Source organism: Bos mutus, chromosome 7 (genome assembly GCF_027580195.1).
Source record: "Bos mutus isolate GX-2022 chromosome 7, NWIPB_WYAK_1.1, whole genome shotgun sequence".
NCBI classification, from domain to species: domain Eukaryota; kingdom Metazoa; phylum Chordata; class Mammalia; order Artiodactyla; family Bovidae; genus Bos; species Bos mutus.
Window position 1 is genome coordinate 83061555 of NC_091623.1, and position 23309 is coordinate 83084863.

Consider the following 23309-nt stretch of genomic DNA (forward strand, 5'->3'; position numbering starts at 1 on the left):
GGGCCCTGCCCAAGCAAGACGGTCCAGCCTTAAAAGGAGCCTGGTAGAGCCCAGGGGAACTGGTGTCTCCTGTCTGCGGCTCTGCACCCCTCAGACTCACGCCAGTGTGGTGGGTAGGGGTGTTGGTAGAGTCCCTGCCTGCATCTGTGTGGCACCTGGGCAGGTAAGGCCTGGAGGTAAGGGGGCTGCTTCCCATGGTGCGACTTGGCTTCTGTTTTCTGGGGGGGCCTCAGGTTCCATACCTGCCCACCCCACCTTGGTTGTGAGGCTGCCCCTTGCTGGGCTCACAGTCCCCTGGGGGACAGATACCCTCAAGCTTGGCAGAGAAGCTGGTTCCTGGCAAATGGATGGGGACATGGGGCAGAAGCTGCTGGCCTTGCTTCTCTCACTACATAATCTGGGTAGGAGTGGCCACCCATTCTGGGCCTTGGCTTGCCCACCTGTACAGTGGCTGTGTGAGCCCTGCGGGGGAGGTCGCCCCAGTCTGGGATCAGGAGAGCCCTGGCATGTGGGGTGATCCAGTCTCCACCCTTCCCCCGCACTGTGAGCAGCCCTGCCAGATTCGCAGCTGGAGGCACATCAGATGGAAGAAGAGACAGGTTCAGAGGGGCCCCACAGCTGTCCAAGGGGCAGGTCAGGACAGAGATTCCCATCCCCCACCGCCCGCCACCCCAGCCAGGAACGGAAGCCCAGGCACTGTGTACCCTTCCCTGTGGACCAACCACAGCACCCAGTGGGCTGAGTCTCCCACAGGCTCAGGGCCCCCGTGGTTCGAGCAGGTCCTCTGCACCTCGGCCAAGGATCAGACACCACAGCCTTGTGCTGGGAGCACCTGCCTCCACCTTGAGCCTCAGTGTGCCCGGGCCCCAACCATCCCAAAGCTTTCTGGCACCTTTATGTCCTCATTTGGCCCTTTATTGGGAGTGGGCTGGGGGGCATCCCCCCATCCTGTGATGTACCCCGCTTCCTGGAGGAGGAAATGGGCCCAGAGTGGTTAAGTGGGATTGGAATTTAAGCCCAGCTGAATCCCCAGAGACTAGGACGCTGGACTGGTCCCAGTAAGGATCTCTCAGGGGAAATGGCCCCAGAGTGTGGGCTGAGCCAGGTGGCCTGGGTGGGGCTTTGGACTTGGACCCGCCTCTGAGGAACAGCAGCTGGCTTGTGGACCAGCTCAGTGACCCCGGGAGACAGATGGCCCCTCTCTGAGTGATGCTGGGAGGCGGTGGGGAGGCCCAGAGGGTTTAGGGGTGAGTTTGGCTCAGGCTTTGTGGGCTGGGGCCCTGGGTGCCAGGGGGCAGTGCAGCGTGGCGCAGCAGCCGCCCTCCCTCTGCAGCGGTGTCGTCTTTCTCTTCCTCCTCTGAACTTTGTTTCTCAAGCCCAGGTGGGGCCTGGGAGGAGGGGTTGCACCTGCTTCCCGGGGTGGGGCCCTGTCCCCTAGCAACCTGGGGCCAGGGCGGGGCTGGGAGGCCTCTGTGCCAGCCAAGGAGCCAGAGCCAGGCTTGGAGTCTGTGGGGCTGAGAGCACGGGTGAGGCTGGGGCAAAGGAGGGTGGGATGGACACTAAGGTGGGGGGTGGGGGGTGGGGGGTTGGGGTCCTGCTTGGGTGGGGAGCTCTGCTTTTGGCATGGGGGTTTGTGTGTCAGCAGCACCTTCTGACCCCAGTGGGGCCCTCCGGGTACAGGGAGGAAGTCCGCATCCCCACCCCAGCCCCCTCTGGGGTGTTCAGTGGGCTTCCAGAGACGTAGGGGACCTCCCCTCGCTCTGAGCCCCCTGGCTGGCTCTGAGGCTGGTCTATGTCCTTCCTATGCTGCACCTGACAAGAGGAGCAGAGGCCGGTCCCTGAGCTTTATCAGGGCCCCAGTCTCTACCCTGGGCTTCAGGACCCCAAATCCATTGACCTTGAACCCTGACCCTCTAAGGAAGGGGCCTGATCACACCCCTGGGGCCAGAGGCACAGCTCACCCCTGCTGATTCTGGGAATTCGGGGGTTTCTGGGGAGACGCTTAACACCAGCCAGAGGCTTGCTTGGGGAGGGCTTGAGCAGCCTATGACACCCCCTTCCATTGGGCTGGGGTCTGATTGGGGCTCACTGGAGGCGGTGGGGTGGTCTCAGTATGAGGGGGAGTGTCCAGCCTCTGGGAGGGCGGCTGGAATCCCGTGGGTGTGGGGCAGAGACTCGGCCCAGAATCCAGGTGTGTTAAGGGGCCCTGCTACCAGGGTCTTGGGGACTGTAGCCCAGAGGGACAGAAGAGGAACCCTGAGAGCCTGTCCCTGCTGTGTGACTGGCCCTGTCTGAGCCTCAGGCCCTTCCAGCAGGCCTTTGCCCAAGGGCAGGAGGCCAGTTGCAGTGATGAGGAAGCAGGTATGTGGCCCAGAGGCCATAAACCCAGTTTCAGTTTTGGTATCAACAGGGTACAGAGTTGGGACTGGGGAGGAGCAATCCCAGGGAGCTTCCTGGAGGAGGAGGTGACTGCCCAGTTTCAGAACCTGTTGCTCTGTCACGCCCTGTGTGACCCCTCTCAGGGCCTTGGTTTCTTCTGCTTCATGTTGAGCACAGAATGGCCCCTGGGTCGCAGGCTCTTGTGAGAGGCCAACAAAGTGCTGGCATGAGATGCCCAGTTGGGAGGAGCCACTCGAGGAGTTGGAAGGCTCTGATTGCTAGTACAACTCATTTGTACAGTTTGTGAGACCTCCAGGAGGGCGGTTTCTTCTCCAGTGTTTCTGTGTGCCAGGCACCTGCTCGGGCCTCCTGGTTCCTCCCCAGGCCCTGATGTGGAGTTGGCACAGTCCCACCGTACAGACTGAGGCTTGGTGAGGGAGTGCCTGCCCCAGGGTCACTCTGAGATCAGTGGTAGAAAGTGAAGTCGCTCAGTCATGTCCAACTCTTTGCGACCCCATGGACTGTAGCCTATCAGGCTCCTCCGTCCATAGGATTTTCCAGGCAAGAGTGCTGGAGTGGATTGCCATTTCCTTCTCCAAGGGATATTCCCAACCCAGGAATCGAATCGGGGTCTCCCGCATTGCAGACAGACGCTTTACCATCTGAGCCACCAGGGAAGAGATCAGTGGTAGATCCAGGGTTTAAAAACTAAAAGCATCAGCCACTGCTATAAAAGCATTTCTCTGGAGCCTACTGCATACCAGGCTGAACCTGCGTGGAGGCAGCCTCTCTTGGTGGCAGCTGCGTGCTCTGGACCTACCTACCATCCAGAGGGACACTGGGGTCAGTGGGAAACTGGGGGAGACTTGCCCAAGGACTCAGGCAAAGAGGGACCCCACCCTGCTGGCCTCAGTGAATCACCCAGAAGGAATGGGCTGAGGAGGGATGTGTCCCCCACCCTGCCCCACCCACCAGGAGACCCGACACCCTCTGGGTGTGCAGTTCTTTTTCCTGGAGTTAATGTCCCCTGTGGCTTATAAATCCTTCTGGGTGAGCCTCTGCCCACTCACTAGGCAAACATTTCTGCATCAGCCCCATCACGCCTGCACTCGCCTGCATTCCCCAGGGGTCCAGGGCGTGGGGACCAGACTTGCCCTCCAAGGTGGGCTGGGGTTAGGGGGGAAGCCTGGAGGGGCAGCCGGCTCTCTGCTTGAATGAACTCTAACCCTGGCCCCTGGACACGCGGAGTGAGAGTGAGCCAGCCTTTATTAAGCACTTGCTGTGTACCAGACTCTGGGCTATGGGGACAGATGCTCACCTGGGCCCCTGGGAGGGAGCTGATGGCTTGCAGTGGGAGGTGACAGGCCTTAAACAATCTTCTTCTCCTTGCAAAGATGTGTAAACACCCGGCCACTCTCAAGTCTTTGGGATAGAGGCTCAGCCCTCTTGGCTAGGACTTATCACCTAAGCCTGCTTGTTTTTTAAATATTTTTTTCCTAGTTATAATTCAATATTTGAAAGACTGCATGATAAGAACGAGTTGATTGTAGCATGGATCCCCATGATTGATTTTAGGTTGCTTGATGTCACTTTTCCAGCTCAGGGAGGGTCTGCAGTTTTCTTTTAAAACCACATTTCACTTTCACAAGCAAGTTGGTGTAAAAAGGCAGCGATGTACCCAGTAGCCTTGGTGGCATCAGGGGGCTGAGGACGGGGACGAGGGCTGCTTGAGGAGTTGAGAACAGCTTAGCTTCCTTTCTTCAGCTGTACTGGGCCAGGTACACATGGGATGCTCAGGCCACAGGCTCCAAGGGTGGAGACAGTCTGGAGGGGCTTCCTGGAGGAGCTCCCTGGACTGCAGCTAAGGAGACTGTGGAAGAGCAGAAACCAAGGTCCTCCCAGCAGAGGGAGGAGGAAAGGGTCAGATTTGGGGTCTGGTGCCTGTAGAGTTCGTGGGTTTGGGTTGAGGTAGTGGCCTTGAGTGCCCTGGGCAGGGTGTGAAGGCTGCAGCCTGGAGATGCCAGGAGTCGTGGAGGTGTAAGAGCAGCTGCCTGGCCTCCACAGAGGCTCCTGGAGATGTGCTCAGAGGGAGCCCCAAGTCCTGGTGGGGCTGGGCCCCCTGGGGCACTGGGTCAGGGTTTTGCCTGGCCCTGAAGGACAAGGCCCAAGGTACTCCTTAGCTGGGCCAAGTTTTATGGTGCTGAGGGCACAATCATCTGGATGGGACAAGGTGTCCCTCTGGGCAAGTTCAAAGAGAGAGCCAGATACGGGATTCTCTGTCTAATCACACCCCTCTCTGGGCCTCAGTTTCCCCACTTGACATCCCTCAGTGAGAGGTGGGGCCATCTGTAAATGTCAGATGAAATGAAGAATCACAGAAAGAACCTCAAGATGCGTGTGCCTTTAGAGAGAGTTTGTCAGGGGGTAGCCCCCCTGTGACTGGACCCAGCGAGCTGGCACCCAACAGGTGCAGTGTCTGGGAGAGGAGGTGGGAGGGGTGCCTGCAAATGTTAGACACACAGGGGACGAGTTGTTAATCAGTACAGGGGCCCTCAGGGATTCAGGTGTGGCTGGATCCAGGAGCTGAAACAATGTTTTTAGGGTGCTGCGTTGCAGTTGGGGGTGCTCTTAAGCAAGGTGTGTCCTCAAGGGCAAATATGGCCCCCCAACAGTTCTGTCTCATCCTATCAGCCTCACAAGCCCAGTGGGGAAGAGGGTCCAATTTTCCACTTTAATTGCAAAGTCCCAGAGTTTAATGTCACTGGCCAGGTTGGGTCACATGTCCATCCCTGTACAAATAACAGAGGTCCAAATATAGAATGCTCTGATTGGCAAGGCTGAGTCACTTACCCATCCCTGAGCTAATCACAGAGGCCACTTGGCCAGGACTTTGTCCTTGGAGGGAGAGGGACTACAGCTCTCCCCAAGTTCTCTGACTTGGTAACCCACACATCCTTCTCCTCCTTCAGTGAGCCCAAATCGTCTCCACCTTGGGAGCCTGTGGTGGGCAGAGACCTCCTTCCGAACATGGACCGAGTTACCAGATATCCCATCTTCGGCATCCCTCACTCATCCCGCATGGCCGGTGTGGCCTTTGATGGTGACACCAGCTACACTTTTGAGTTGGTGGGCGTGGGGCCCACGGCCAGTTTCTGGAGCCAGGACGAGACACCAGCATGGCCCACTGACCACGAGGCCTCCCTGGAAATGACGCGGACTGGGACATCCCGCAGCCTGCGTGTCTTCCCTGGCCGGATGGCCCCATGGCCACCCTGCCCCCAGGATAACGAGGATGAGGAGGTGAAGGCCTACCACCTGGAGGCCAGGGACACCCCACCCTGGCAGCCACAGAACCTGGAGCGGGAGCGCCAGGCAGTCATTCGGGGCCAGGCTGTCAGGAAGAGTGGCACGGTGGCCACGCTCCATGGTGCCCCTGACCACAGGGAGCCCAGGGGCCCCAGCCGACCACAGTCCATGCCCCTGGAGGAGAACGAGATAGACAGGGAGCAGATCGACTTCCTGGCAGTCAGGCAGCAGTTCCTGAACCTGGAGCAGGTGAACCCCCCACCTGGAGCAGCCCACGCCAATGCAAGGGTTCTCCAGAGCCCCCAATCCAAGGTAGCCCATGCAAAAACAGGGGTCTCTCGAAACGCCCCACTTGGGGTGGCCCATGTGAATTCAGAGGTTCCTCAGAGCCCCCAACCCAAAGTGACCCATGTAAATGCAGTGGCCTCTCAGAACTCCCCACCCAGGGCCAGTCAGGCCTCTAAGGCCCTTAGCAGGCCACCTCTGGCCAATGGGTACGTCCTCCCAGTCAAACCCCAGGTGAAGGAGGTGGTCACAGAAGAGAAGAGGGTTCACCCTTTGCCTACCAGGTCTGTTGCCCAAGCCCTGGAGGACCCCGGTTCCCAGTCCAGAGAAGAGTCCCCAGAGCCCCTCAAGGAGACGCCCATTGAGCGAGAGATCCGACTGGCCCAGGAGCGGGAGGCAGACCTCCGAGAGCAGAGGGGGCTTCAGCGGGCAACCAGCCACCAGGAGCTGGTGGAGATCCCAGCCAGGCTCCTGCTAAGCAAGGTGAGCCTGGCTGCAGCACCACGGCGGGACAGGGGCCGTCCATCACTCTATGTACAGCGGGACATTGCTCAGGAGTCACAGCGTGAGGAGGATCACCGGCGGGAGGGGCTGCAGGTGGGCCGGGCATCCACACCTGACTGGTCCTCCGAAGGACCTCAGCCCAGACTTCGAAGAGTCTACAGCTCAGACTCCATCCTCAGCCCAACCCCAGATGCCCATGCGGCCAGCCTGGCCCCAGAGGTGAGGAAGGTGAGCCGTATCCCACCTGATGCCTACCAACCATACTTGAGCCCTGGGATGCCCCCAGGAGAGTCTCCTGCCTCCCACGCCTACCGCAGGCCCAGCAACCTCTCAGCAGATGAAGCCAGGCCAGTGGGCTCTCCCAAGGCTGCAGGGTCTCAGAGGCATCCCTCAGAATCCTCTGCAAAGCCCTCAGGCCTGAAGCAGGAGCCCCCCCGGGGACCCCTGCATGCCAGCAGGGGTGTCCTGAGACAGGAGTACTTCCATCTGCGGCCCCTGCGGTTCAGAGTCCCAGATGAACCTGAGAGAGCTGAGGCCCCCCGAGTTTGGGGCTGGGAGGTGGCGGGGGCCCCAGCACTGAGGCTACAGAAGTCCCAGTCATCTGAGCTACTGGAGAGAGAAGTGGAGAATGTCCTGCGACGGGAGCGGGAGATGGCTGAGGAGCGGCGGAGTGCTCTGTACCCTGAGGTCTTCTCGGATGAGTGCTGTGACCACGACTCTCGGAGCTCCTCCTGCAAATCTAGTGAGGACGGGTCCTGGGAAAGGCTGCTTTGTGCAGAGTCTCAGAGGAGGGTGGCAGGAGGAGTATGAGGATGCCAGGAGAGGGTGAGGGTAGGGGAACATCTGGGGAACTTCATCCACCACCTGGGTTGGCTGGTCTGTCCATTTGTCTGTCTGCTGAAGCAGTAGATTTTGGAGAAAGATGTTAACTTTGCCTTGAGTTTTTTGCTTTATGGATTTGGAGACTTTGTTGTTAGGTGCATAGAGGTTTACAGATGTTCTAGCCTCTCAATCAATTGCTCCTTTTTGTCAATGTGAACTGCCTCCACCCCATGTCACTTTCTAGTGTTTTTCTCCTTGCATGGTCAGCCCATCTGTTGATCCAGTTTCTCCTGACTGGCTATTCTGATCACTCTGTCTATCAGTTTTCCCAACCAGCTGTCTGCTCTGTCTGTCTGTCCATTCACTCATCTCCTTAACTGGTCCAGCCTCTCAACCAGAATCTGTGTCTCTTGGGCTGAGTTCTCACAGACGTTATGCCCTCAGGAGACTATGGGACCCTCCCTGATGCCCTTTCCTTCCTCTCCCCTCCCCGACCCCCACCAGGCATCACAGGCAGCTACTCAGTGTCTGAGTCACACTATTTCACCCCCATCCACCTGCACTCGGACCTGGTGTGGACGGTGGAGGCCCCGGCCAAGGATGCTCTCCAGCAGAAAAAGAAGAAGGAACAGTGGGTGAGTCTTGAGTTCTGCCATCCCCCTGGAGGCCTAGCTGAGGTCTGACTCCCCATTAGGGGCGGAAAAGTTCAGGCAAGGTGCACAATGGATAAACCGAGTTTCTCTTCATGTCTGGGCTGTATAAGCAGAGTCCCCACCATGAGGTTGTTCCCCCTGAGCCAAAGGCTGAGGATGAGCTCTGCTTGGAGGAGAGCAGTGGCAGTGTATCAAAATGAGCCTTATTATTTTCATGTGTTTATTACCATCAACATCATTTCTGATTATTATCCACATCATATGATGGATGTCTCAGGGCTCTGCAAGCACCATGCCTTTAACATCTGGAGGGATTTTTGTTTCCCTTTTGTTGAGAAAGCCATACTTGCCTGTGCCCAGGGTCATACAGGGCTTCCCAGGTGGCGCTAGTGGTAAAGAACCCGCCTGCCAATGCAGGAGATGTAAGAGATACAGGTTGGATCCCTGTGTTAGCAAGATCCCTTGGAGGAGGACGTGGCAACCCACTCCGATTTTCTTTTTTTTTTTAGTTCTATCAGTTTATTACTATCAACCCATCTGCCTCCACCCTCATGCATGTGTGCTCAGTCATGTAACCCCATGGACTGCAGCCTGCCAGGCTCCTCTGTCCATGGACTTTTCCAGGCAAGAATACTGGATGGGTTGCCATTTCCTTTTCCACCACTCCAATATTTTTGCCTGGAAAATCCCAGACAGAGGAGCCTAGTGGGCTACAGTCCATAGCATCACCAAGAGTTGAACATGACTGAGTGACTAAGCACTCATGCAATGTCATATAGTCTGAGTTCCCAAGCCAGTACTTGAACCTAGGCCTGACTCCAAACCCTACATTTGTAACCATGAGGCCATCTCCTCTCTGGTCAGGAACTGTTACACTACAAAGAATAACACCCTGTCCATCCAGCCTTGCCCATGTGGTGCTCACAGTCTTGCCTAGTGGTTTGGGGCAGAATGGAGTCTGGGGACCTGGGTTCAAGTCCCAGTCCTGCTGCTTGCTGACTATGTGAGGGGCAAGACCCTGCCCTTCTCTGACCCTCAGTCTCCTCCCCTGTAAAATGAGTGTGATAATAAGAACGTCCCCCTTCGAACCTTAGAGCAGGGCTGGCCACAGCAAGAGCTCTGTAAATGTCAATTGTCTTTGTTACGATGATGTTTACAAGAGAAAACAGTTGCAAATGATGGGCAATGCTTCAATGAGAGGGACAACATGTGGGAACAGCATGGTGGGTGGTTTTGAGTTTGGGGTGATTGAGGAACGCTTAGGGGACCAGAGTGGGCAAGGAAGGCCTTCCCTTCTTCCCCAAATGTGACTGTGCATCGAGTCCAGTGGGGAAGGCTAGAAGGCCCTGGGGACTAACATGTGTTCTTTTCCTGTAGTATGCCGGCATCAATCCCTTGGATGATGTCAACTCGGAGGTGAGTGTGCTTCTGGGGCGAGGACCTGGGCCTTCCTCCCTTCCCCCTGAATCAGTGCCCCCTGTCCCCTGGCATCAGGGTCGTGGGAAGCCTTTCTTCTGGGTGTGGGTACTTGCCCTGGTATCTTCTTGATTGGTAGTGTCTGCCTGAGGTGGACTTTTCTGTGATCTGCTTTTGATGCCTGCCACAGGCACAGACTGTGGAAAGAGGGTCCACCTGCCGCCTTTTTAGGAGATGGTTTTGGGGCAGGTTTGGCCCAAGACAGGGGTATTTTCTTTGAGGGAGGGGTCCACCTGAGAGTGTCACCTACCTCACCTGAGAGAAGGTCACCTACCTCAGTGGTTTTGTGGAATACATTTGTGACCCTCTCTGCATGCAATGCCAGAGAAGGCAATGACACTCCACTCCAGCACTCTTGCCTGGAAAATCCCATGGACAGAGAAGCCTGGTAGGCTGCAGTCCATGGGGTCGCTAAGAGTCGGACACGACTGAGCGACTTCACTTTCACTTTTCACTTTCATGCATTGGAGAAGGAAATGGCAACCCACTCCAGTATTCTTGCCTGGAGAATCCCAGGGACAGAGGAGCCTAGTGGGCTGCCGTCTATGGGGTCGCACAGAGTTGGACATGACTGAAGTGACTTAGCAGCAGCTGCATGCAATGCAGGAAACTTGAGTATGATCCCTGGGTTGGGAACATCCTCTGGAGAAGGGAATGGCAACCCACTCCAGTGTTCTTGCCTGAAAAATCCCACAGACAGAGGAGTCTGTCAGGCTACAGACCATGGAATCACAAAGAGTCTGACACAACTGAGCAACTAAGACTTACACTTTCATTTTGATCTGAGTCCACAATGCCAGGCCCGGGCATTTCCCTCCTGTGGGGTTCAGCATGAGTTAGCACATTCCTTTGCACTGTTACTGGGAGTGGAGGGTCTGAAACAGGAAGTGGTGGTCCTACTCTAATTGTTCTCCAGGCCTCTCCTAGGGGTTAATGGTCGAGGGAGCTGTTTGGGGACTTAGAGCCCTGAGGAAACTCCATGCCTCCTTTTTGCAGATTCTAGAGGCCACACGGGTGACCCGACACAGGAATGCCATGGCAGAGCGCTGGGAAGCCGGGATCTACGCCAGCGAGGATGAGGACTGAGCCTGGGCAGGCGCTGCCCTGGCACTGGGGAACTGCTGAGTCCCTGCCTTAGGACCTAGATCCCCATTTAAATCCACACCCGAGAACTGCACGTCTCGTGCTGACGGTCCCAAGGGTGGATGCATTTGTGGGGTGTGGGGTTTCTTTCCCGTTTTCATTTTCCTGGAGAAATTGCTGTGCTTTTAGATGACTTCTTCTGCTCCTGTGACTTTGCCAAACACTCTTGAGTTCTGGGAGGAAAGAGACCAGTCCTCTCACCTCCTGATATAATTATTACGGCTGGTCTGAGAGGGGAGACATCCTAACCCTTCTCCTTCTGGGAAGTCCCAAACTGACAGGGGAGACCTGCCTGGCTCCAGCCCTCGAAAGCCTCCAGTCTCAGGGAGGAGGCCTGAGCACCCCAATCCGAGGGTCTCGTGGCCCCCTCCGCAGAACACCCAGCACAGCTCTGACGTTATGGGATCCCATGGGGACAGCTCCCTAGCCCCGGGCATTGAAAAGTGCTCGATTTAGGGGCTTCTGTCCTACCTGAAATAAAGCAGCCGATGCGGTCCCTGCCTGGAGTGGGCGTGCCCTGAGCCTCTGCCTCCTTCACTTCTCCAGGTGACATCACTGCCCCCACCATTCCACTTCCCCAGGTGAGGCATACAGAAGGTGCTCAAGTAGTGCTTGTTCATGAGTGATTGTTCAGCTTTCCCACGTGGCCTCGTCAGTCACTCTCAGAGCGCTTATTCAGCTCCAGCTGGGTCCCCAGTCCCTCTGGCTCCAGGGGCAGTGGTTAGAAAAGGGTCGTTATTAGGCTCCACACATATACCACAGGCACCACTCCCGCGGATGAGATTATTCCCAGGAATGACCTGGTAGTCCTGACCCTTGTGTGGCTGGGGGCCCCTTTGCCCACCCTGCCTCGATTTCCTCCATGCATGGGGGTGGTGATGGGACCTCTTCTGCTCCCCCAACCCAGACCTCAGGGGTGAAACCCCAGCACCTGTGCATGGACCCCAGAGGGACCCCGACGGCGGCTCCTCCCCCTCCGATCCGGACCCACCCCTAGGATCCAGACTAGGAGCAGCTGGGGACGCCCACCCACAGGGTCTGTCCCCACCCGCTGCCCCAACTCCCTCACCACGGCCCGCGCCCCCTTCCAGCGCCTCCCCGACAGGCGGCCACAGGGAAGCCGCCACAGCTATTCTGAGAGCTATTCTTGAGAGCAGCCCACGCGGGGCGGGGAGGCGGTGCACCCGAAATAGCTGAGGCTGCGGGCGAGGGCGTCCCCGGGGCAGGGGGTAGGTGAGCTAGAGAGGGGCTACAGTGGGCAGAACAGATCCGCAGAGGGAGGGGGCCCTGTCCCCCAGGGGACCCCAGTCTAGGAAGGAGGCAGCGTCTGTATTCAGGGGGACGCCAGTCTAATGGAGGAGGGGACCTGTTCTCAGGGGGACCCCAGTCTAGGGAGGAGGCAGGGCCTGTGTCAAGGGGACCCCAGCCTCAAGGAGGAGGGGCCTGTGTCCTGGGGGAGCACTGGATCTGGCAGCATGCCTTCTGCCTGGTCCAAGGTCTGCTTTTCTCTGTAGTTCCCACTGTTCTGTTCCAGCCCCAGGAACCAAATGTGCCCCCCCACCCCCCGCCGTCCCCGCTAGCCTTTTAGGAAGGCAGTTCCGGGGTCTTGAATACTACCTGGGCCTCACTGGCTCCTCCCCCATCTCCTACCACATCTGTTCCTCCTCCACCCCGGTGCCCACTGGCTGCTCCCCCTGGTCCCCCTTCTCTGAGGATGCCAGTCTCTGGGGGTGATTGGAACTAGCAGGAACAGAGGGCTTAGACCAGTACAGCTAGGTTTTCTGACAGTCCTGAGGTCAGGAATCTGGCTCAGGCCTCACCGGGCTGAATCCAGGCATGGGCAGAGCTGGTCCCTCTGGAGGCCCCCGGGGAGCACCGTCTCCCCACTTTTTCAGCTTCTAGAGGTGCCGCATCCCTGGCTCGTGGCCCCTCCCTCTATCGTTACAGCCAGCAGCCAGCAGCTCAGCATGTCCTGTCTCTCTGCCTCTGACCCTACCCCTCCCTCTTATAAGGACCGTGTGATGACACTGGGTCTGCAAATCCAGGGTCGTCCGAATCTCAGGGGCCTTAAATTAATCCCTCCTGCAAAGTCCCCTCTGCCCTATGAGGTGACACGGCCACAGGCCTCAGGACCAGGATGGGGACATCTTTGGGGCTGTTACTCTGCTGACCAGACACAGAAGGACACACACTGTCTGATTCCACTCACAGGAGGTCCCTGGAGGAGTCAAATCCGCAGAGACAGGAAGTAGATGGTGGGGCCAGGGGGTGGGGGGAGGGGATGGGGAGTCATTGTTTCATGGGGACAGAGTTTCAGTTTAGGAGGACCGGAAAATACTGGAGATGACGGTGGGGCTGGTTACACAACAGGGTGAATGTGCTTAATGCCACTGAGCTGTGCTTTTATGTTATGTGTATTTTACCATAGTTATTTTAAAAAGAGAAAGGAAAAAATAGGTGTCTCTCTCGAAGGCCTCAGAAGGACCTTGGGAAAGATCCAGGAATGATGCATTTACTGGCTTAAAACCTGAGGAGTGTGCTGAAAAGTGCACTGTCCTTGAAATTCTCAATTCACCCTCACGGGCACATTTCAGGAGGCGGGTGGGAAGGTCTCGTTTTGATGATTCACTTTTGCTTAATTCTTCTCACTGGGCTGTGCCCTCGGGGAAGGGAGGGGAAATTCTATTCCACCTGCCAGGCTGCCTAGTCCCACAGGGGCTCGGCAAGAGGTTTTTTGTGTTTTTTTTTTTTTCTGGTGAGAGGTTTCAGTGAAGTCTTAGTGCAATTCCCAAAGGAGGGAGGGTCTGTCTGGATGGAAGACAAAGTGGAGACAAAGGCTGTGTCCGGACGTCTCTACTCTCTCTTTCCTGGTTTCCTCCCAGGTCGAGGTATGTGATCTGGGGAGGAAGGGAGTTTTCTCCGAGGCCATTAGAAAGGCTGAAACATAAGCCCGGTTTCCAGCTGAAAAGCCAGAACCTTTCCTTGCTCTCAGCATTTTTCACCTTCTCCTTTCGCGGTGTTGCTCTTATTCCATTAACTCCTGCAGGACCACGTCGGGATCAGGAACCAGGAGCTGGGCTGGGGCTGTGGCTCTGGGTTCTGGTGTGCCTCTGTCACTATCACTCCCTATGCACATCCGTCAGCTTGTGCTGTGTGACAACCATCCCTCGGTGCTCCGATAGCAGCTGCTATGAGCTCAGGATTCTGTGGTCAGCTGCAGGATTGCTGCCGGGTCTGGGGGACCCCCAGCCACATATCTGTTGGGCTGGGTGGCGAGGGGAGAGAGAACATTCAGATGCCCAGTTCCACTGAAAATCAAGCCAACCGTAAATGACATTTCCAGTATAAGTATATCCCATACAATATTTGGGACATTCTTATGCTAAGTAGCATAAGCATTAGATAGGATCAACAACTCAATGGACATGAGTTTGAGCAAACTCCAGGATATGGTGAAGGACAGGGAAGCCCCGCGTGCTGCAGATCATGAGGTTGCAAAGAGTCGGACACAACTTAGTGACTGAACAACAACAGCAATATGCTAAATAAAAAATCACACACTGTCTATCTGAAGGTATGGATGGCCTGGCTTTGTATTTGTGGAATCTGTGGCCCTGGACAGGGTGCCACAGCCAGGTCTCATCTGGCTCATCCCCAAGGAGTTTGCTCACAGGAGTCCTGGGCACAACAGGAGAGGTTCCAAGGCACAGGTGCTTGGGTGCTCGTGTCAGTCTGGGCGCTGTCCCTCCAGTGGTGCTAGGGGTGTGACCAGCCCTGAGTCAGGACAGACGGGGACTGCCAGGCTGGGTGGTGACCAGCACTTCATCCACCTGGCAGGGCAGGTGCGCCTTACATCATCCTGCCCCTTGGAGGTGATGGGCAGCATGTACTGGACTGGAAAGTGTGTGGACCCCCAGCCCTGTGGCTTAAGGTCCAGCTGTGAGGCTTGGGGAGCCCACGTGCCGCAACTTCTGAAGCCTGTGTGCTCTAGAGCCTGTCCTCCACAACAAGAGAAGCCACCACAGTGAGAAGCCCACACACCGCAACAAAGAGTAGCCCACACTCACCACAGCTAGAGAAAGCCTGTGCAACAGAGACCTAGTGCAGCCAAGAAAAAAAAATGGTCCACATTAAAAAAAAATCTAAAAAACGAAATTAAAAAAGTAAAAACACCCATTATCTCTACACAGTTTCTGAGCGTTGGAAGGCCAGCTCAGTGGGGCTGGGTCCTCAGCTCAGGGTCCCACCAGGCTGCAGTCGATGTGTTGGCTGCATTCTCATCTGAAGGCATTTTTTCCAGGCCTCTTTTTTGGGTACTGGCAGAAATGTTTTACATTTGTAGGACTAAGGTCTCGGTTTTATTGCTGGCCACCCACGAGTCTTTGCCACATGGTCCCTCCACCAGCAGGTCATTATGTGGATATTTGCCGCTCCCAGGCCTTCACAAAAGCCTCACCTGATTAGGCCAGGCCCACCCAGGGTGATCGCTCTTTCAATCAACTTGAGGTCAGCTGATTTGGGGACCTTAATCATACTTGAAGAAGTTCATCACCTTTACCAAAAAAGTTGCACCACACTCAAGGGGATTACTCAGGGTGTGCACACAGGGGCCAGAATCATGGGGACAACTCAGAGTTCTGGCCATTTTGGGGGGACCTAGCGTAGGGTTGAGGGCATGGGATCTAGTGGGAAAGGTTGGGTCTGAACTTCATCCCCAGTTTGAACCTCACCCTCATCAAGTTACCATGAGTAAACTGGCCTCTTCCAGTAAAAACTAGTCTCTTCCAGTAAAGGTGAGGTAACCCATTCACCCACAGACTAGGGGACCCATGAACGAGGGGTTTGGCAGTTCTTAACCCTTCAAGTCTCAAACTGATGGCAGAGGGGCAGATTTAGAACAGAGGCCTCTCTTGGTCGTCAATGTTTAAATCTTTTTTTCTCTCTTTTTTAAACGATTTGCTAATATTTAAAAATCAGGAAATTTTTATAAAAATCTGGATTTCTCACTTTTCTTGAGGAAGCCGAGCATGGCTGTGGCTGGGCAGCTCCCAGCAGATCCTGTGGGGAGAACCATCCCTCGGGTTTCACCACATTTCCCTTCTGCAAGAGAAGTGAGGAAACTATAATTGGATAAAAATTAGCGAGGGCAGTGCTGAGAGCAGTTTCTTTAAAAATAAATCCTCCTTTGCATCTTTTTTAACTTTCCATGCCTGCCATGCTCCCCCACCTCCATCTGCCTCTCAGACAGGCTGATGCCTGGACCCAACAGCAAATTTCCAGGCAGCGCCTTCTGTTGTTCAGTCGCTCAATCGTTTTGGACTCTTTGCGACCCCAAGGACTGCGGCACACCAGGCTTCCTGTCCTTCACTATTTCCTGGGGTTTGCTCAAACTCAGGTCCACTGAGCAATCCAACCATCTCATCCTCTGTCTCCCCCTTCTCTTTATGCTTTCAACCTTTCCCAGCATCAGAGTGTTTTCCAATGAGTTGGCTGTTCACATCAAGTGGCTGAAGTATTGGAGCTTCAGCTTCAGCATCAGCCCTCCCAGTGGGTATTCAGCATTGATTTTCTTTAGGAGTGCCCTCTAGTGGGACTGAATTTGGGGATAAAAACAGGGTCAGAGCTCTGAGGTTATTTGCAGGGCCCTGTGCCCCGGTTTTCACAGGTGGTTGCTGCTGTGGGTTAGGTAAGCCCCCTTCCCTAGATTCATGTCTAATGAAAGCTCAGAATGTGACCTCACCTGGGGACTGGTCCGACTGGTCAGGGGTCTTTGGATTGCAAGAAAAAAAGGTTGAAGTAAACTCTACTCAAATGGGCTTTGGTAATACTGGGCTTTACTAGTTCACATAAATGAATAGTCAAAGTAGGACAGCTGCAGGCTCAGCTGGTTCCAGCCCCCAAACAGGGTATTCTTCACCTCTGAGAGCCCCAGATTCAAGACCCAGCTCTGCCAGCCTCAGTTTCCTCATCTGTAAGGAGACTCTGGTGGCTCAGATAGTAAAGAATCTGCCTGCCAATGTGGGAGACCTGGGTTTGATCCCTGGGTTGGGAAGATCCCCTGGAGAAGGGAATAGCAACCCACTCCAGTATTCTTGCCTGGAGAATCCCATGGACAAAGGAGCCTGGTAGGTCACAAAGAGTCGGACACAACTGAGCAACTAATGCTTTCAAGAAGTAGTCTCGCTGACCCCTCCATAGGTGGGTGGTTATGAAGGTTACCAGGCAGCTGACACACAATCAGGGCTGCATAAATAAATGTTGGCTCTTGTTGCTACTGACCAAGTAAACAAAGGAATCCTCACCAATCAGGGACTCAGATGCAACTTCCTGGATCGAGGCTGAAGGGAGCAAATGCATGCTGCCACCAGAGGGCAGCAAAACATTAACTAAGTAGCATTTAAAGGCCATGAACCCTGAATATTCACTGGAAGGACTGATTATGCTCAAGTAGAAGTTCCAATATTTTGGCCATGACTCATTGGAAAAGACCCTGATGCTGGGAAAGATTGAAGGCAGGAAGAGAAGGGGGTGACAGAGAATTAGATGGTTGGATGGCATCACCGAGCCAATGGACATGAGTTTGAGCAGGCTCTGGGAGTTGGTGATGGACAGGGAAGCCTGGTGTGCTTCCTGTCATTGAGGTCAGACACAACTGAGCGACTGAACAAGCAGCACCAGTTCTCATCCAGCATGAGAAAGCTGCCTCCCTACTCCTCAAATTGGCTGGCATTTTCCCAGAACACCTTGAGGGCCCAGACTGGAGAAAGTGCAGCATCCGCCCCCCCCCACGCCCACCCTGTCCCTCTTCCCCCACCAATCCAGAGAAACCCCTAGGCTGGTGAAGGTAAGGAGTAGGGTAGTGTGGAGGCAGCAGCACTGAGCGATGTTAGAGGAAACTATTTGCCTTCTAGAAGTGTTTTTATGTATTTTAAAAATCTATTAATTTTTTCCCAGAACAAAGTAGTTGGAAAAAAGCCAAAAAAAAAAGAAAGAAAGAAAGGTAGGTATATTAAAATGGCATTATTTTAGGCTTAAATACATACATTTCATTTCTACTCTAAACAGAATTTATGCTTTTGTCCACAGTCTTGCCCCTGCAAACTGCGTTTCCTTCCTTGGTTTCCTGCTGGGGACCTGCAGTGTCTGGATAGAAAGTCCATTTGGCAAAGAGCCTCTGGTGTCTCCAGAGAATTCTAGATACCTTGAGGTAATATTGGGGGGGCTCGCTGGACAGGTGCCCACTGTGGGCACTTTGTCACGTGGGATTCGGAGGGAGGCAGGGTAGGGCGTGGCCGGGAGCTTTGGAGGGAGACCTCGTGCACTCTGCTCTTGCTCCACAACCTTCTGGGGCTCCCGGTGGCCAGTGGCCAGAGGCCAAAGGCCACTGACAGCACAGTCTCCAAGTCCTTCCTTCCTTCATTCACTCAAGCCTCCAAGTGCTGTCAGACCAGCAACAAGAAATCATAACAGCTCACCTTTGTGTGTGCTTAGGGAAACCCTTCTAAATCATCGTGGTCTTTATAGTCCTTGGAAACAGAACGCACCCTTGCTCGCCCCCTACGACCCCCACCCAGGCTGGATCCCAGGACCCCTCCCACCACCCCGCATCATCCCTCCATCATTCTTCACCCCACCCCATCCCACCCCTCTGGGACCCCCGCTGTCCTCTCCGCGGTCTGTTCTCCCTGTAGCCCGCAGAGGGCGCTTGAGCAGCCGGCCGGGGCGTCCCTGCTCTGCCCCGCCACCTGGGGACTCCCGCGTCCCTGGGGGTGGGAGTCCAGCCTTCCGCGCCCTGGGGCCCTGCACAGCCTGCTCCACCCTCTACCCACGTGGATCTCCTTGCTCCTCTTCCAACACACCTACCCTGGGACCTCCAAGAGGTATGCGCGTCCTCAAATGCCCCTCCCCGCCACGTGGTATTTGCTCTGTAAGTACTGAGTGACTGAACTGACTGAACAACCTGTGAGGCGAGAACAGGCTAGAATGCCCAGGCCCAGAGGGAAGCCGGCAGGACCCGGCGTGCAGCCTAGGTGTCAGCCTGCGCGGCCCCTGGGGGCGTGTCCGACGGTCACTGGCCGAAGGTGGGGGAGGGTTGAGCCCCTCTCAGGGCGCAGGCCCCCTGCGCCGACCTCACGGGGCGAGACGAAGCCACCTGGTGGAGAGTCCATCCCGGGGGCCCGGCACAAAGTAGGTGCTGAATAAGTGTCCCACGGGCTGAAACCCTGGAGGAGAGGGCTTCCTGAGGTGCCACCTAGCTTGGTCTCCCCCAGCGTCTGTTTGGGGGGGGCGGGGCGGGGGCCGCCGGGGAGGTGGAGGCTGGACGGTGGGAGGACCAGTGGCATGAGCCCCCTGGGGCCAGTCCTGACGGAGTCCAGTTGACCAGTGCTAGTTCCAGGCACAGACTCGGGTGGCCGTGGAAGCTGGGGGAAAGAGAGGAACTCTGACCTCTGACCCCTGACCCCCAGGCGTGAGCTTCAGCCTAGACTCCCTCCAGCTAAGCTGGTCTCTTTAGGCCCATTGCTCACCCACTGGAGAAGGCAGTGGCACCCCACTCCAGTACTCTTGCCTGGAAAATCCCATGGATGGAGGAGCCTGGTAGGCTGCAGTCCATGGGGTGGCTAAGAGTCAGACACTACTGAGCAACTTCACTTTCCCTTTTCACTTTCATGCATTGGAGAAGGAAATGGCAACCCACTCCAGTATTCTTGCCTGGAGAATCCCAGGGATGAGGGAGCCTAGTGGGCTGCCGTCTATGGGGTCGCACAGAGTTGGACACGACTGAAGCGACTTAGCAGCAGCAGCAGCTCACCCACTCTGAGCCTGTTTCCTCCTTTGGAGAGCGGGTGGGTGGTCCTGGTGTAACAGTGTGACCAAGGCTCCAGGGGCTTTACTGCTGAAGTTAACACCCAGGATGTTGGCAGATGCCAGTCAGCCCTTGCGAAGGACTTCAGGGGATCTGGGCATGGCTTTGTGGGATACAAGGCCCAGCTCTTGGGGTCCAGACAACCACCAGCAAAGTGCTGTCATTGTCTCCGTTGTTTAAAAATTGAGGTAAAAAATCACATAACATGAAGCTAACCACTGACCATCCTAAAGGATACAATTCAATGTTTTTTAGTGCATTTATAAAGTTGTGTAACCACCACCTTCAATTCCAGAACATTCCCTCACTCCAAAAGAAAGCCCCGTCCCCATCAGCAGTCACCCCACCTCCTCCCCAGCCCCTGACAATCAGGAATCACTCTCTGTGTATGGATCGGCCTGTTCTGGACGTTTTCCGTCAGTGGAATCACACCCTGTGTGTCCTTCTGTGTCTACTTCTCTCACTGAGCATCGTGTTCTCAGGGTCCATCCACGTGGTAGAAAGGTTCCTTCACCCCTTTTCATGGCTAAGAGATGCTCCTGGGTGTGGAGGGACCACATTTGTATATCCATCATCTGTTGATGGTCATCTGGGTTGTTTCTACTCTGGTTGTTATGAATCATGCTGCTGTGAACACGTAAGTAGTTGTGAGTGTGTATGTGTGTGTGTTTCGTTTCCTTTAGACATATACCTAGGAGTGGAATTGCTAAATCATAAAGTAATTTTTTTTTTAACTTTTTGAGGAACTATGGACTATCTTCCACTGCAGCTACACTGTTTTACATCCCACCTGCCATGGACAAGTGTTTGATTTCTCCACTGGGAGCTTCTTATAAAACAAAGCGCCCACCAAGGGAGGCAAATGGCTCAGGAGGTGGCTTTGAGCTGGTGAAGACTCTTCCTGCCCCTGACTGACTGTGGGTCCCCAGCCTGGTCTCTTCTCTCACCCGCAGGCTCCTCATACGGGCCACACCATCCCTCCAGCCCTGTATCCAGGGTCTAGTGGACGAGGCAGGAATTAACACAGCCATGGAGAGGGAGAGGCCTGGGGGTCTGGGGTTGCCCTAGCTGTGTGGTTTACAGCTATTCTGAGCTGCAGTTTCCTCATCTGTGAAATGTATACGTTATCATGTGTGGGACTTACCTGGTGGTCCAGTGGCCAAGACTCTGAGCTCCCAATGCAGAGGACCTGGGGTTCGATTCCTGGTCAGGGAACTAGATCCCACATGCCACAACTAAGACCCAGTTCAGTCAAATAAATAAATAATTAATTAATAAAATATATTAAAAAAAAAAAAGAAGAATCCGCAGGGGATATGGGTTCAATCTCTGATCTGAGAACTAGGATCCCACATGCCAAGGGGCAACTAAGCCCATGCGCCTACAGCCTGCAAGCTACAACAGAAGAAGCCTGAGCACCACAGCTAGAGAATAGCCCCTGCTCCCAACAACTAGAGAAAGCCTGAGCACAGCAATGAAGACCCAGCACAGCAAAAAATAAATAATATAAAAAAATAGCTTAAACGAATTATCATGTGACTCAGCACTTCCACGTGTGGGTATGTGCCCCAGAGAACTGGGACAGATACTCAGGCAACTCCTTGTACATGTACGTTCACGGTATCCAGAATGCACACAACACAGATGTCCGTCAGTGGATGCGTGTTACACACCATGTGATCCTGCTGCACCATGGAATATCATTCAGCCATTAAAAAGTGAAACACTGATTCTTGCTACAATGTGGATGAACCCTGAAAACATAATGTTGATTGAAGGAAACCAGACACAGAAGGACAAATATTACGAGTCTGCTTGTGTGTGTGTGTGTGTGTGTGTGTGTGTGTGCATGCGTGCGCTCAGTTGTTCAGTCATGTCTGACTCTGTGACCCCATGAACTGTAGCCCACTAGGCTCCTGTCCATGGGATTCTCCCAGGCAAGAGTACTGGAGTGGGTTGCCATTTCCTACTCCAGGGGATCTTCCTGACCCAGGGATCGAACCTGCATCTCTTGCGTCTCCTACATTGGCAGGCGGATTCTTTACCACTCTGCCACCTGGGAAGCCATTCATTTATTTGAAAACCCTGAAACAGGTGGGTTCACAGAGGAAGACAGTCAATAGTGGTCACCAGGAGCTGCTGGAGCGGGTATGGGAAGGCTTGCTAGTGGGGGCAGAGCTTCCTACTGAGGTGGTGAAAGTGCTCTGGAGTCAGACCGTGGTGGCATTTGCACAACTCTGAATGTACTACCAACCCCTGGATGGTTCATTTTAAAATAATGGATTTTGTGGTCGGTGGTTACATCTCAGTTAAAAGAAGATGCTTCTAGAGCTTTTTCAAAAGCAGCTGCCCCTCCTGTCACCTTCCTATCAGTGACATGAGGAAGTTCCCATTGCTACGGGCCCTGGCTGACACTTGGCGTTGTCGATATATTTGGTTTCAATGGCTGGCCCCTCACTGGGGTCTTACTCTGCACAGGGGCCACACGGGGTTCAAGCTCTTTGGCCATTTGGGGTGTCCTTCTTTAGGACCTTCCCATTCAGGTCTTTGGCCCATTTTCTTCAATTGGGATATTTAGTTGTTTTTTTTTTTGTCATTGATTTGTGAGAGTTCTTTATATATCGTAGACCCCAGTCCTTTGCCAGATTATATGCTGTAAGTATCTTCCCCTACTCTGCCCTTTGCCTTTTGACTCTCCTAATGGTGTATTTGGACAAACTCACTTGTTTAAAATAAAAGACTAAATGTTTTAATTATAAATAAATTTTATAAGCAAAGAGGCTCAGCATGTGAGTCACCAGGGAGAAGGTTTGCCAACAGTAGCATCAGCTTTTCCATGCAGAGGGCAGAAGGGATAAGACTGGTTTCATTCACAGATAAAGAGACCAAGGTTCCCAGAAGCACCCTGACTTGTCCTGGGTCACCTGGAGCAGCAGCCCCGAGCTCTGCTCTCCTGCCCCTGCTTTGGGAGGGATGTTTCCAGAAGACACACATCCTGGCCCACAGAAAGGAGTTTCTGAGCAGATCTGGAGGTTTGGCATGAAACCCTTCATTTCAAGTTATAAAACCTCATTTCCCGTCAAGACAAATGGAAAAGGCTGGGGACAGGGAGACCACTGTTTATGTCTTGTCCACTCTGGCCGGCCACTGGCATAGTCAGTCATGTAACCGAATGATGTGGGGTGAGGACACAGCAACTCTCAGGGGCTCCGGAAGACTGGGGTCAGCTGGCTTGAGCTGGACACTGCTGCTGGGGCCCATCCCCCACATGGGGGCCCCCAGGTCCACCTCTGTGTCCTCTTTGCTCTTCCCCTGGGGGCAGTGGGTGTTGGGAGGAGCCAGAGTGGGCAACCAGGAGCCACTTGAGTGATGCATGCCCCGCCTTTCTGGGCATTAGATATTTGGTGGTCGGGACTTCCCTGGCAGTCCAGTGGTTAAAACTCTGTGCTTCCAATACAGGGGTTGTGGGTTCAGTCCCTGGTTGTGGAAGTAAGATCCCACATGCCACACAGTTCATCCAAGAACAAGCACTAAGCAGACTATTTGGTGTTTGGAAAGTCTGATCCTGGATGTATATATACCCAAAATAACTGAAAATAGGTATTCAAAGAAAAACTTGTACATACACATTCACAGCAACCAAAAGTGGAGATTACCCAAATATCCACCCACAGATGATGGTGAAACATCATGTGGTCCCTCCACTCATGGAGCATCCCTCAGCAGTGGAAAAGAAGAAAGCCCTGACACTTGCTACCACGTGGATGGACCCCATGTTGGAAGTATCCTGGTGATTAGTGGTGGTGGGCCTGCCCGTCACATCGTGGCCACAGGGACAGAGCAGACATGGGATTTTTTAAATTGTTTTTGAAATTTAG

At 54.5% G+C, this 23309-nt stretch overlaps 1 protein-coding gene across 2 annotated transcripts; it reads left to right on the top strand.

Moving 5' to 3' along the window:
• Positions 1–22: 22 nt before the first annotated feature.
• Positions 23–11075, top strand: MISP (mitotic spindle positioning). 2 transcript variants are annotated; one of them, XM_005909712.3, is made up of 5 exons: positions 23–163; positions 5349–7216; positions 7801–7931; positions 9327–9365; positions 10422–11075. In XM_005909712.3, exons 2-5 carry the CDS (start codon positions 5407–5409, stop codon positions 10509–10511), a joined length of 2070 nt encoding a protein of 689 aa, XP_005909774.2. In that variant the 5' UTR covers positions 23–163; positions 5349–5406; the 3' UTR covers positions 10512–11075. The 2 variants fall into 2 exon arrangements, with proteins under 2 accessions (XP_005909774.2, XP_070230344.1); XM_070374243.1 differs by lacking the exon at positions 23–163 and adding an exon at positions 1473–1526.
• The last annotated feature ends 12234 nt before the right edge of the window (positions 11076–23309 follow it).